This window comes from Pipistrellus kuhlii, unplaced genomic scaffold (assembly GCF_014108245.1).
Source record: "Pipistrellus kuhlii isolate mPipKuh1 unplaced genomic scaffold, mPipKuh1.p scaffold_m20_p_7, whole genome shotgun sequence".
Lineage (NCBI taxonomy): Eukaryota > Metazoa > Chordata > Mammalia > Chiroptera > Vespertilionidae > Pipistrellus > Pipistrellus kuhlii.
Window position 1 is genome coordinate 34,788,826 of NW_023425573.1, and position 12,438 is coordinate 34,801,263.

The 12,438-nt window shown below is 37.1% G+C and overlaps 1 protein-coding gene across 1 annotated transcript in view; it reads left to right on the plus strand.

The window, feature by feature from the left end:
- Positions 1-12,438, plus strand: part of PDE11A (phosphodiesterase 11A) — a 265,912-nt gene that overhangs the window by 74,120 nt on the left and 179,354 nt on the right. The window contains exons 3-4 of the mRNA XM_045575416.1: positions 759-809; positions 9,421-9,510. Coding sequence (XP_045431372.1) covers positions 759-809; positions 9,421-9,510 — 141 coding nt within the window. The remainder of the gene's footprint in view (positions 1-758; positions 810-9,420; positions 9,511-12,438) is intronic.

A 12,438-nucleotide genomic window follows, 5' to 3' on the forward strand; every position in this document is an offset into this window, starting at 1 on the left:
TACCACTAAGCCAAACCGGTTTCGGCCAGAGACAATATTCTTAACCAGGACTAATCTAAACAGATTAAATAAAACAAGGTTTTTAAAATGTCTTTTAGGGAAATTTTACCAGTGTTCTTATCAGTATGCCTGATTGGAATTTATATATGTCTCTGATGAATAAAAAATGAGAAACAAATTATTATTCAATAGTAGTAAATTTAGAGAAACATGAGGATTTTAAAAGCAGAAAAAATGAATAAGAGGTGTTCCTAATGGTGAAAAGTGTAGGGATGACTGAGTATGAGTTCTGAGGGGAGTGAGATTGGCTGGGAAGCTATAGTGCAGGGCTCTTCTTGATGTGAAACATCTATGGCTTTTCCAATTAAGGTTCGGAGGCCAATTATGACTCTAAGTTACCCACAATCCTCTGTGGATCATTACAAGGTTCCAGTTGTTTCATGGATCCTCTTTGGGATTCAAGTCAAGTGATCAGAGGAACCAACATTTTTGTCTAATTCAGGGCTCCAAAAATGACCCTGGACTTTGTATTAGTTGATGTACATATGGCTGCTTCCTTATAAATACTTGTGAGATGAGATTTCCTTTCAATTCTTCTCTCCATGTCATTTTCAGGGAAAGGAAGTATTGGGCCGCAGAATTTGGTAATTATTCAGTATTCTATTTTTAACTCTGATTGCTTTTTACCTGAGCTTCCTCATATAGATACTGGGACTCATACCAAGACTATATTTTTGTCTTTCCTGATCTAGTTTTAGTTCATTGACTACTTACCCAGGCATTGGATATGGCTGTTGATTTCCTGCAAGGTAGACATTGCTAATACTCGCTTTGCTGTCTCCTTGAATGCAAATTCAGGCCTTCCACTCTATAAGCATGTATGGGCTGTTAGCTGCATGCAGTGAGAAACTTATTTAAAGAATAAATGTACCTTTAAGTACATCTCAAATTTATCAGAAAAATGTAGCTTCAGAAATACTAGTCATTTTATGACTTGCAGCACAAATATATAATATTATAATATAGCTGTTAAATTGTACTTAGTTAATGAACCAATTTAGACCTCAAAGAATAAGCTTCAAACTGAGAAAAGAGAAATCTAAAGTATTAACTGCCAAATTACAAATACATATGGTGGTTGGTTGACAAAATGAAAAGCCCACCTTTATTCTCTCATACTTGTAAATGGTGATTCATTCCTATTTCTTGTCATGGAGTGTATTTTATTCGTTATAATTATACTATCAGCACGGTACATGAATTTGTGCATGGATGAGATCCAGCCAGCCCGCCTGGATTGGGCTGGGCCATTTTGGGGGGAAGGGCTGTAGTCTGTCGGCCGGGCCTGAACCCGTGGTCGAACTCCTGGTCAAGGGGACAATTTGCATATTAGCCTTTTAGTATATAGGATTTATCCTGGAACTTCGTTCTATTAAGTTAATAACTTGTACAAAAGTTGGAATATTGTTTAACTAGCAGTTACCTATTTATATATCTTATTGCTGTCTTTAAATTTCCACATAGAAACAGACTGGAAGAAAAATAACACTCTGCCCTGTGATTTCTGTGCTGGGAGTTTGATGTCAGATTGTGGGGTGGAAAGCTTTATAAAATTCTAAATAGAATTTATTCTACCTTAAAGTTAGCTCTCCTTCTTACCCCCACATCCATCCCCACACAACCTCCTAAAGTCATATAATTGTGACGGTGGAAAATAAATCCAAGAAAGTGTCAAGTATACAGATGTTAAAAGAAAGAGAATTCAAATCACAGAAGCCACTTCATAGGAACTAGGAACTGAAACAAGTCTTGTTCTTGTACAGAGGAAGCTTCCAATTCACCATAGCAACTTTCAGATACTGATGCAGTCTTTAAGATAAGTTTAGCCCTAGCCTGTTTGTCTCAGTGGATAGAGCATTGGTCTGCTACTGAAGGGTCCTAGGTCCCATTCCTGTCAAGGGTACATGCCTGGGTTTTGAGCTCAATTTACAGTAGGGGGCGTGCAGGAGGCAGCCAATCGATGATTCTCTCTCGTCATTGGTGTTTCTATCTCTTCCTTTCTCTTCCTCTCTGAAATCAATAAAAATATATTTAAAAAATAAGATGAGATTATTTAAAGTATATCATTTTCATTTCTCAAGGTTAGTGCATTTACTAAGTGTTCATTTACTTTTTATTTTACTGACCTCTCAGTGTTGCTGAATATTTTGCCCAGTTAATCAAAACTCTTGGCGAGCTAAAGAATGGTCTCTCTAAATGTAGTCCCCAAACCAGAGAGGGTGTTTGTTTGGTTTCTATTATCTTCATTAAACGTGTAAATTAATATAGATCCAGAGAAAATTGTTGCGGCTCCCGTATTCCTCCTCAAAGCAAGAAAAGTTGGTATAATCTAAAAGTTGCTCCTTTGTCCACTCCATCCCACCTCTGTCCCCTCAGCTTCCTGGTTGCTGTGTGTGCATGAGAAGACTGGCACTATGTAAAGGATAGTGTTCTTGGTAAAGGATAGTGCCTAAAAGAAAGCTTAACAGCAGATAGACCTTGAAGTTACAGATTATACCATAAAGTCACATATATTCAAGAAATATTTCTTGAGAAAATTTTGTGTCAGTTATTGTGTCCTGTTTCAGAGGGGCAGGGAAATGAACAAAATATTGACTCTGGCATCAAGGAGTTCATTCTCTGTCCCTGACATTGGATCTTATTAATTCCTTGAACTGACAGCCACGTCTAACTCTTTTTCATGGTCAATTGATAAAGAGTAGAACAGTCATGAAATTAATCTTACTTGGTAGAGTTAGTCTGCCAGAGATACCAGTAAGGAATATGTTTGTCTTTTAAGACCAAACAAATAGTATTATTATTTGTAGTTCAGAACTCTACTTGATAGCATTTCTGTAGTATGAGCTTTAGTTAGGTACTGATTTGAATGTTAGAATGGTTTTTATTTTTCAAATTCCAAACATTCCAGTTTTTAGTATAATAAAATTTATGGATTAATATTAAGGGACAATTGATCTCTTTTTATTGTTGAGTCCTTTTATTTATATTGTAAATATGGCCTGTTTCTCCATTTTAAAAATCTTTTTTATGTTCCTTATAGATTATTAAAAATTTCATGGCAAATGGGTAGTGGGTTTATTATTGTTGAAAGCTATGGTGAGAAAAAACAAAAAACGTATTATCTTAGGACCTAGCTCCTGAAATGGATTCTTTCAAGGTTTCCCTTCAGTTGAGTGTCTGAATAAAGAGGTGGGAATTTAGAATTGCCTCTGGATATGAGAGGGTTATTTTTCTAAAATCTCAGGGGACAGGACCAAACAGAAATAAAGTTATTGGACGTTATGACTAGTTCAGTGGTTGGCAAACTGTGGCTCATGAGCCACATGCGGCTCGCAAACTGTGGTTTTGCTGCTCTGTTGACTAATGAGTTTGCCGACCACTGGGATAGGGGATTGATCACAAGGAATGACAACAGCCTGTAATTAGTGGAATCGAGAGTCTAGGTCAGTGGTCGGCAAACTCATTAGTCAACAGAAAGGCAAACCGCGGCTCGAGAGCCACTGGACTAGTCCATGCATGACTTAAGTTCTCAGCCAAATAGAGCCTCTAAAAAGTCACAGGGGGTAGGTTCTGATGCTTTAAGACTACTTGTTACTTGCAAGGCTACTTCTTCAGCCTTTCTATCTTTGAGTAAGCTTGGCTTCCTGGGGATATTTTAGCCAATACTAGCTTCAAAGAGAAAGGTGAGAATAATGGAAGGATGTTCATTCCAATTCCTCTGAGGACTCTGCTTTAATACCCAGGGGCAGAAGCAGAAACACTTAGCTATCGCCCTCTCCTAAGAAGGGAAGTGGAAGGTGATTGAGCTTCTCCTCCTTTGTCTTCTTATTCTCCCTCAGCTGTTGTAAAGGAACTCTCCCCATTCTCTTCAGAGTGTTAATTCTTAGAGTGACAATTTTTAAAAGTATGTCATCGTATTTTCTATTGCATTCCAATGTGTTGTTTTTTTAAAACAAATTTGGTACTTTATGCCTGAGTGTATTTTTGGGAGACTGTTTTCTTCAAAAGGGCACAGCACAATTAGAAACAGGCATGTTTTAGCCGAGAGCATATACTTTGGTGTGAGCTGACAAGATTCTTGTAAAATACTGATTTTTAAAATAGAACCTGACCTATTGTTTTTACTGACTTTGCATAGACACAAAATTGCAATGAACCAAACTCTACTCTAGAAGCAGAAATTCCTCTGGAGTCTGAAAAACTTCCAACTAATTTTTAAAACTGTTTTTAATAGTCTATTTCTAAAAGATGTGGGAGATGTTTTATATGTGAAGATAAGTTTACTCTACTTGAATATATTTTTTTAGCATTTGTTTTACAACTATCTTAAAACATCACCAGTGGGACCCAGATCAGTGAAGCTTTGCCTAATAGTTAACGCCTGAGGGCAGAAGAGACACAGAGCCACATCTCAGGAACTGCACAGAGGAAGATGTTGCATGATGGTGGAAAGCCTCCTCTAACCCATTAATTTGGCTGACAGTGATGTGGCTCTTCAAGCTGCTTTGCCTTCAGGAGTGGGTCCATAAAGGGGGTGGCCCCAGGCCCCTCACTGAGAATCTCTAGTGTAGAACCCCAGTGTTCTTTAATGATATATAATTGGACCAGACCAGATCATGGGGTTTTAACAGCCTTCTCTGTGGTGTATAAGTTTACAAAGGCTTGGTACTACTGTCTTTCTTAGGACATTGATGGAAAGTCCCAGTGCTCACAGTTTATGCTTATTAGTGATACTTTTCATGAGTTTCCAGGGCTAAAGTGACTTTTTCATACTGTTTAATGGTTTTCAGTTTAACTCCCTTTCTGAGTGGGATGTTGTAAAGATTAATTAGCCAACGTCCCATAAAGTGCTTTCAAGCTGAAAAGTGCTGCACAAGGGTGTACAGACTCATTAGCTTCTTAGTCATTCTGTGTGTTTTTTTTTCCCCCCTTTTGGCATTCAGAAACGAGGTAGTGAATGCCAAATTAGTTTTGTGTTTTGTTTTTTTGTGTGTGTGGAGGATGGGGACTTCAGAAAGAGCAGAATATAACAACAGATATTTTTTAAAAAAGATATCTGTTGCACTGAGACTGAAAAAAGAGGATATTAAAATATTGGTTTTTATTATCTTTTATTTCCCTACTACTTCAGCTTCTTCTTACTTCCTGCTTTCAAAATGTATTTGCCTGCTTATTCTGTACATTTAATTAGAAATTCTATTGATTATATTGTCATATGGATACTCATAATGGAGTTTAGTCTCGCACAAAGTGATGAATTATTGTGCCAATGAATGAATGACACAGTGTAGATCATTCCTCTTGTAAATGAATTCCCGTATCAGTTTGCAATATGTCATGAAAGATGAAGGTATGATATTGTCTCTATCTATTGTGTTCTTTACGTGTGTGAGAGAGAGAGAGAGAGAGAGAGAGAGAGAGAGAGAGAGAGAGAGAGATTCATTAAGCTTTTGATTGAAAATGGAAAAGTACAGTTACCCACCATAGACTTAAAGAGGTTCTAAAAGAAACCAAAAATAATTATGTATAATCTACAAAGAATTAGATTGACAGCATCATCAACTGCACATGATAGGGGAATATCTTCTGAGAGAAAATAGCTGTCAACCTAAGATTTTATACCCAGCTAAATTACCTTTTAAAATTATCATAAAATAAAGATATTTTTAAACAAAACAAAAACAAATCATTTACCACCAATGCTAAAGGATATTTTAAAGTATTGTATTTTAAAGGTAAGAAAATAATCCCAGAATGGGAGGGAAAAGATGCTGAAAGGAATGAAAAGGGAAAGTTTGGTAAATCTGTGGTTAAATATAAGTATACTTCAACTAATAATAGTAATAATAATGTCCAACTTTCAGTAACACAAAAAGACAGAACAAATAGAAGTAACATGTATACCAGGAGAGTAGTGTCAAGAGTTAAAGTATTCCAAGGCCCTTATTTTATTTGCAAGGAATCTAAAGGTGTTAAACTTAGATTTTGTTAAGTTTATACATAACTTTTCTAGTTTTATCACTAAAATAAAGGAAAATGTAATATAGTAGGAGAGAGAATCAATGAAATTAAAGAAAAAATTGACAACTGGCTTAGTGAACAAAGAAGTAAAAAAATTTAAAATTTTAGTAATTGTTCCTGGGGTTCTTACCAATTACAAGTATTAAGTAACTATGTTGTGGAGTTACTATGTTGTGGAGTTTATATATAAACTTATAAGACTAGTGAAAACAAACAAACAACAGTCTTAAATATGTGAACAGGTGCCTTGGCTTGAGATAAAATCTTCAGTAACATTATATGGAGATTACCCAGGGCTTGTGTATGGGAGAGGAACCTCAAATGTAGAGAAGCCAAATCTTTTATTATGGAGAGTTAGCCTGCCTAAACTCTGCTCCAGAGAGTGATATTATCTTAATTATTTTATTTATTTATTTATTTTTAAAATATATTTTATTGATTTTGTACAGAGAGGAAGGGAGAGAGATAGAGAGTTAGAAACATCAATGAGAGAGAATCATCGATCAGCTGCCTCTTGCACACCCCCTACTGGGGATATGCCCGCAACCAAGGTACATGCCCTTGACTGGAATCGAACCCGGGACCTTTCAGTTCCCAAGCCGACGCTCTATCCATTGAGCCAAACTGGTTTCGGCAATATTATCTTACTTATATTGCATAGTAATTCTGCTCTTGCTCTGGAAAAAGACATTATCTTTTCCCCAAGGCTGTTGACTATACAAACACCTTGAAAGACAGAGCCAATACCTTTGTTTCTAAGATGTGCAGAAATGTAATAGACCCAGGAGAATTTATCTTCAAATAACTTTGGATAAGTTTATAATGCCTCAATTTTGTCTTCTGAAAAATGGGACAAATAATATAGCCTACATAATTGTGATGATCAAATGACGTAGTACATATGAAATGCTTAACATCATATCCAAAGACTTTATAAATATCAATGACTATTAGAACTGATTATCTTGAATAAGATATGAGCAAGTTCATTGAATTATTTGTTTTCTCTAGCAAATAGAATATTGTAGTTCGTTGATGTTTCTAATTATTAGAATCTCCAAATATTAAAACAAAAAGGACCAGAAAGATTATTCAGTTAAACCAGGAATTTGACAGATAAAGAAGTAAGTTCAGAGAGGTTGAGTGATTTGTTGACTTTCTCACAGAACAGCCAAATAAAGGACAATGGTCATCTGATTTAAAAGTCAGATTCTTTATAATTATACACAATGCTTGTAGCTAATACACAATGCTTGTAGCTAATAAAAAAAAAAGTGGTATTACAAACGAATTAAAGCAAGCCTGTGATATATTATAATAGAAAGTGTTTCACATGTCTATTAGATCATTGCCTTCTTTCTATGTACCTGACTTATAAAATCCACCTTAAATTTAGCCCCTGAAGACAAATAAATACAGAAAGGAAGAAAAGATGGAAAGTTAAAATAACCCATGTTTCCACTTCCATCATTGTCAATCTCTCTACTACAGAGAGAAAAACCCCCCAGAAAACTGCAAGAAAATGCTGTCTGAATGTGTAGGTGATGTTGAAAATAGTCTCATTCTGGCCAAGGCAGGGGAATTCTGGCAGAGTATCTGGCAGCTTTATGTTGAGAGCTTAGTAATGGTTTATTGACAAACTTCTTAAGTCATGAGTAGTAAGGAAGGGAAGGAGAGGGTGACAGAAATAACATTTAGTTCTCAAAGGCAACATGTTGTAGGAAGGAACATCAGTTGTAAAATTAGATGAGCCTGAGTTTCTGTGTGAGTTTGAGCCAAGTTACTGAGTTTCCCAATCTGTAAAATGCTCCTCCGTGGGGAATTGATGTGCAATTCAAATGAAGAAATGAAGTGAGAGTATCTGGCATAAAGAAAGTCCTCATTGAATATTGGTTTACTTTGAAGGAATTTATCCTGAAAAATATCTGCAACAATGAAACCATGTATTTTATACCTCTACTTAATACCAATCCTACTATTTTTCTCTCTTCTTTAAAATTGGGGTCACAGTATTAGCTTCTACATCATTTGGAAATACTTTTGGGGACCCAAGGTCAGAGTTGAATATGCCCAAGTAGCCAAAGCAAGGTTTTTATTGAATTTCCCTTCATCATCTTTCACTCCAAATAATTATGTTCTCGGTGTCCCAGGGGTGTCTCAGACATGCATATGTGTGTGTCCATGGGCAGATCTGCTCCTGCTGTTCTCATCCCTCCCCACAACTGTGAGCACTGCTCTCTATATTTTTGCAGGGCATGTGGTGGTGGTGGTGGTGGTGGTGGTGGTGGTGTGTGTGTGTGTGTGTGTGTGTGTGTGTGAGAGAGAGAGAGAGAGAGAGAGAGAGAGAGAGAGAGAGAGAGAGAGACAGAGAGAGAGAGAGAGACAGAGAGACAGAGAAAGACAGAGAGAGAGACAGAGAAAGACAGTGAGAGAGAGAGACAGAGAAAATATAATATAAAACATGCCCTTATCCCTCTGCTTTAGAGAAGTCCCAAAGATATATCACTTGTCACAATATCCTACTTTATGTAGAGTTTAGGGAGATAATGCTTTAGGTTTTTACATGGGGCATTCTCTTTTCCTCTGGAATTAGAGATTGTGGAATTGAATTTGCATGTGAATACCAGGCAGTACTAAAAATCTTTAGACAGACACCTTGTGATGAGAAAGATTTGTTAGGATCAGGTCCATCATACCTGTTTCTTCCTGTAGAAGGAGTGCTCTCTTAAAGAATTCCCAGACTTTTTTTTTTTCCAAATAGACTTCTGTAGGACCATCCCACCAATTTGCATTCATGTCCAGTTATGTCCGCAGAGTAGTGCACACAGTTTAGTCTCTTTTGCATGAGGCTAGTAGGTTCTCTGGCCCCTAAGTTCTTACTGGTCCAATCCTAACAGGAATATTTGTGTCTGGACTTGACAGAGCTTTAGGATCAAGCTGAGATTCCCTGCTACAGATACATAGGCACAAAGAATGGACTAATATTCTGCCTACCTTTAAATTTGAGTGTGAGCCTTAAATTCTAGATATATCAGAGTTTATTCATTTCTCGTTCAAAGAAGGAAGATAAAGATGACTTAAACACAGTTCTTATCTCATAGCCATCATATAATGTGTAGCTTCCCTTAAGGTCATCTTAGATGTGATTGTCCTTACTTACAGCTCGATTGAGACCATCTTATAGTTAACTGAAAAATAATGCCTTCTGAAGTTACCAGTATCAATAATGCCATACTCAGTCTCTATGGTGGAAAAGAAAGTATTACAATTAGGTATATGCAGGAAATTCGGAATCTGGTTCAGTGATGTTTCAATGCTCTTAACTCTCTTTGCTCCCAGGTTATGCAGATGTATCTTCCATTCTGTGGAATCGCCATATCTAATGCTCAGGTATTTGCTGCGTCCAGGAAAGAATATGAAAGAAGTAGGGTGAGTAGAAAGAAATTTGGTTCACAACCCTCAAAGCTATCTGTTTTCAAGAATCTGTGAGTCATTCATCTCAGATGACATTTGAACTTTCTAGGAATCTTTTTTATTTCTATAATCCTACAAGTCTATGGTTGAAGACCCCTTTAAGCAATGGGCTCAAACAGAAGTGGATACAAATTCTCTGTTGTTTTTTTATGCAAGAAATAGTACCAGATTATTTTAAGAAGGAAATTAATTTTACATCTATACTATCATACAGTATAGTCTTGCTTACTTGTAGGTCTGAAACAATAACACAATTTAGTAACATTTTTATAATTTAATTTCTTTAAGAAACAAGGAATATTATAAATAATTTCACCCCATTTCACAGATTTTGTTTTTGAATTGAAAGGCTTTCTGGCAGACCATCACAAGATAACTGGACAACATGCAAACACTATTATATATATCTCAAAGCCCGGGGACTGGAACTACTGGTGGCTATGATGTGCACTATAGCAGCCAATCAGCCTGATCTGGGCCCCGATCGGCCCCCAATGAAATATAGTGGCAACCATATTTTGGTAAAAACTGCTGTTTGAATTTTAACCCTTCTAGTTTGGCTCTTGGACCTGATTAAACATGGAAAAAAAAAAAAAAGCTATTTACCTTAGCTTTCAGGTGAAGACCTGGAGGCTAAGGCATTTTTTCCTTGCCTGGGACCAGGACCACAGGAGATTAATTACCACTAACTCAGTAACCTTCAGAGATAGAAACTGTAGATAACCTCTGAGCTCTGCTTCTGTGTTATTGGCTATCATAAGATAGAGCCACATTCCAATGTCCAGCAGGATATGACTAAGCGACGACCCTGCGGACTGAACCCAGCCTTTAGAATGTAGACTTTAGGTTTTAGAATTTAGAACAAAGGAAAATTCCTGTGGTTTGAACCTTTAAAAGGGACTGCCTACCCCTGATCAGTGCAGTTGTGTGGAGTCCACCTGCGTGTGGTGCTCTCACATCTGTCCTGGCCAGATATTTCAATAAATCCTTGCCTGCTTTTTTTAATCAATCATCAGCCTCTGGTGGTCTTATTTTGAACCCAGGGTTCGACCCCACAACACCCAATACCCCAATTGGGGGCGGGCTTGCAGCCAACCACTGTGACCCTTCCAGTGATAGGCCCCCATTGGGGTGGGCTGACCAGATCCCACCCATGCACAAATTTGTGCATGGGCCTCTAGTAGTATTATAAAGAAACACACACAGAGGGATTGATCTCGTATACCTTCTTTACCAGTTATAGAGTTTAATAGGTAAGAAAAGACAGATGCTCAAAAAATAAACTATCAAAGAGGGGTTACATTATATTAGGCTCATTATATTTTTAAATATAAGGAAATTACTGTCACAACTTGAAAATATATTTAACAAGAAGATGTTCCCAAAGGTTGGAAACCCTCAATTAATCAATAGTCAAATTGATTGAAAGTTCCATTTGCTAATCATTATGATTGATGAATATTCCATAGTACACAAATAAACACATTTCACTATTACAGTAATCTTCTTCAGCATAACATACCACACCTTTTCTGTGATTTGGATCCTTATTTCATCATTAGCCCCGTGTCTTACCATTCCCTTCTTTTCATGTGGCACTCCAACAATATAGTCCCTGTTTTCCAGAAAACTATCTATTTGCTTCACTTTCTCATATCTTTACCCATATTTCTCCCTCTACATTCAGTGCCTTAATATCCACCTTTTGACTCCCACTACCATTTGCCTTGAATTTCCTTCAGTATCCAGCTCAGACTTCTAGTTAATCTTCCTTTTTTTGTTTGTTTTTCCTAGTGTTTACTGCCATTGGTCTATTATGGATTCTTACCATACTGTACATTATTAATTGATGACCCCCCCTCTCCAACTATTAGGTCTAGTAATAATTGATGTCGTTTTCTAATACTTTTTAAAATCGAATTTATTTAAACAATACAACAAAATTTAATCAACAATATAGTTGCCATTGTTTTCTACTACTTGTTCCCAATGCTCAGGAAGCATTTTAATCCCTCCGTTGTAAAATTCTTGTGATTTTGATGCAAAAAATTTGGTCAATGCATTTTTGAGGCATTCTTCATTATTAAATTTTTTTCCAAGAAGAAAGTTTTGCAAAGAACGAAACAAATGGTAATCGGAAGGGGCAATATCAGGAGAATATGCAGGTTGAGGGAGAACTTCCCATTCCAACTGGCACAGTTTTTCAGCAGTGATTCTTGCAGTATGCGGTCGTGCGTTATCGTGGTGAAGAATTTCGCCCTTCCGATTAATCAGCGCGGGTTCTTTTTCTCTTAGACCTTGGGCTAACCTTTCCAATTGGGAACTATACACTGCACTTGTAATGGTTTGGTTAGATGGTAAAAGTTCATAATGAAGAATTCCTTTAAAATTCCACCAAACACACAACATCACTTTTTTCGCATGCAAGTCAGGTTTTGGCGTGGGCTGCGGAGCCTCATTTTTGTCCAACCATTGAGGCCGCCTTTTCAAATTAACATACAGCACCCATTTTTCATCTCCGGCAACAATTTGCTCTAAAAACGGCAAACGGTTTTGACGAGAGAGGAGCGAACTGCAAATTGTGACTCTTTGATTGCGGTTGTTGTCAGTCAACTCATGAGGAACCCATTTTCCAAACTTTTGGACTTTGCCAAGTGCACGCAATTGATTGGAAATTGTTTTTTGTGAACAAGTTAAAGTTGTCGCAAGCTCTTGTTGGGTAATTTGAGGATTTTGCACCAAAAGAGCTTGAAGAGCTTCTTGATCAAAATTGGACACACGGCCTCGACCACTCTTGTCACCTAACGAAAAATTTCCCTTGCGAAATTTCTCAAACCAACGCTGGCATTTTCTGGCACTAACTGCATCTTGACCAAGAGCACC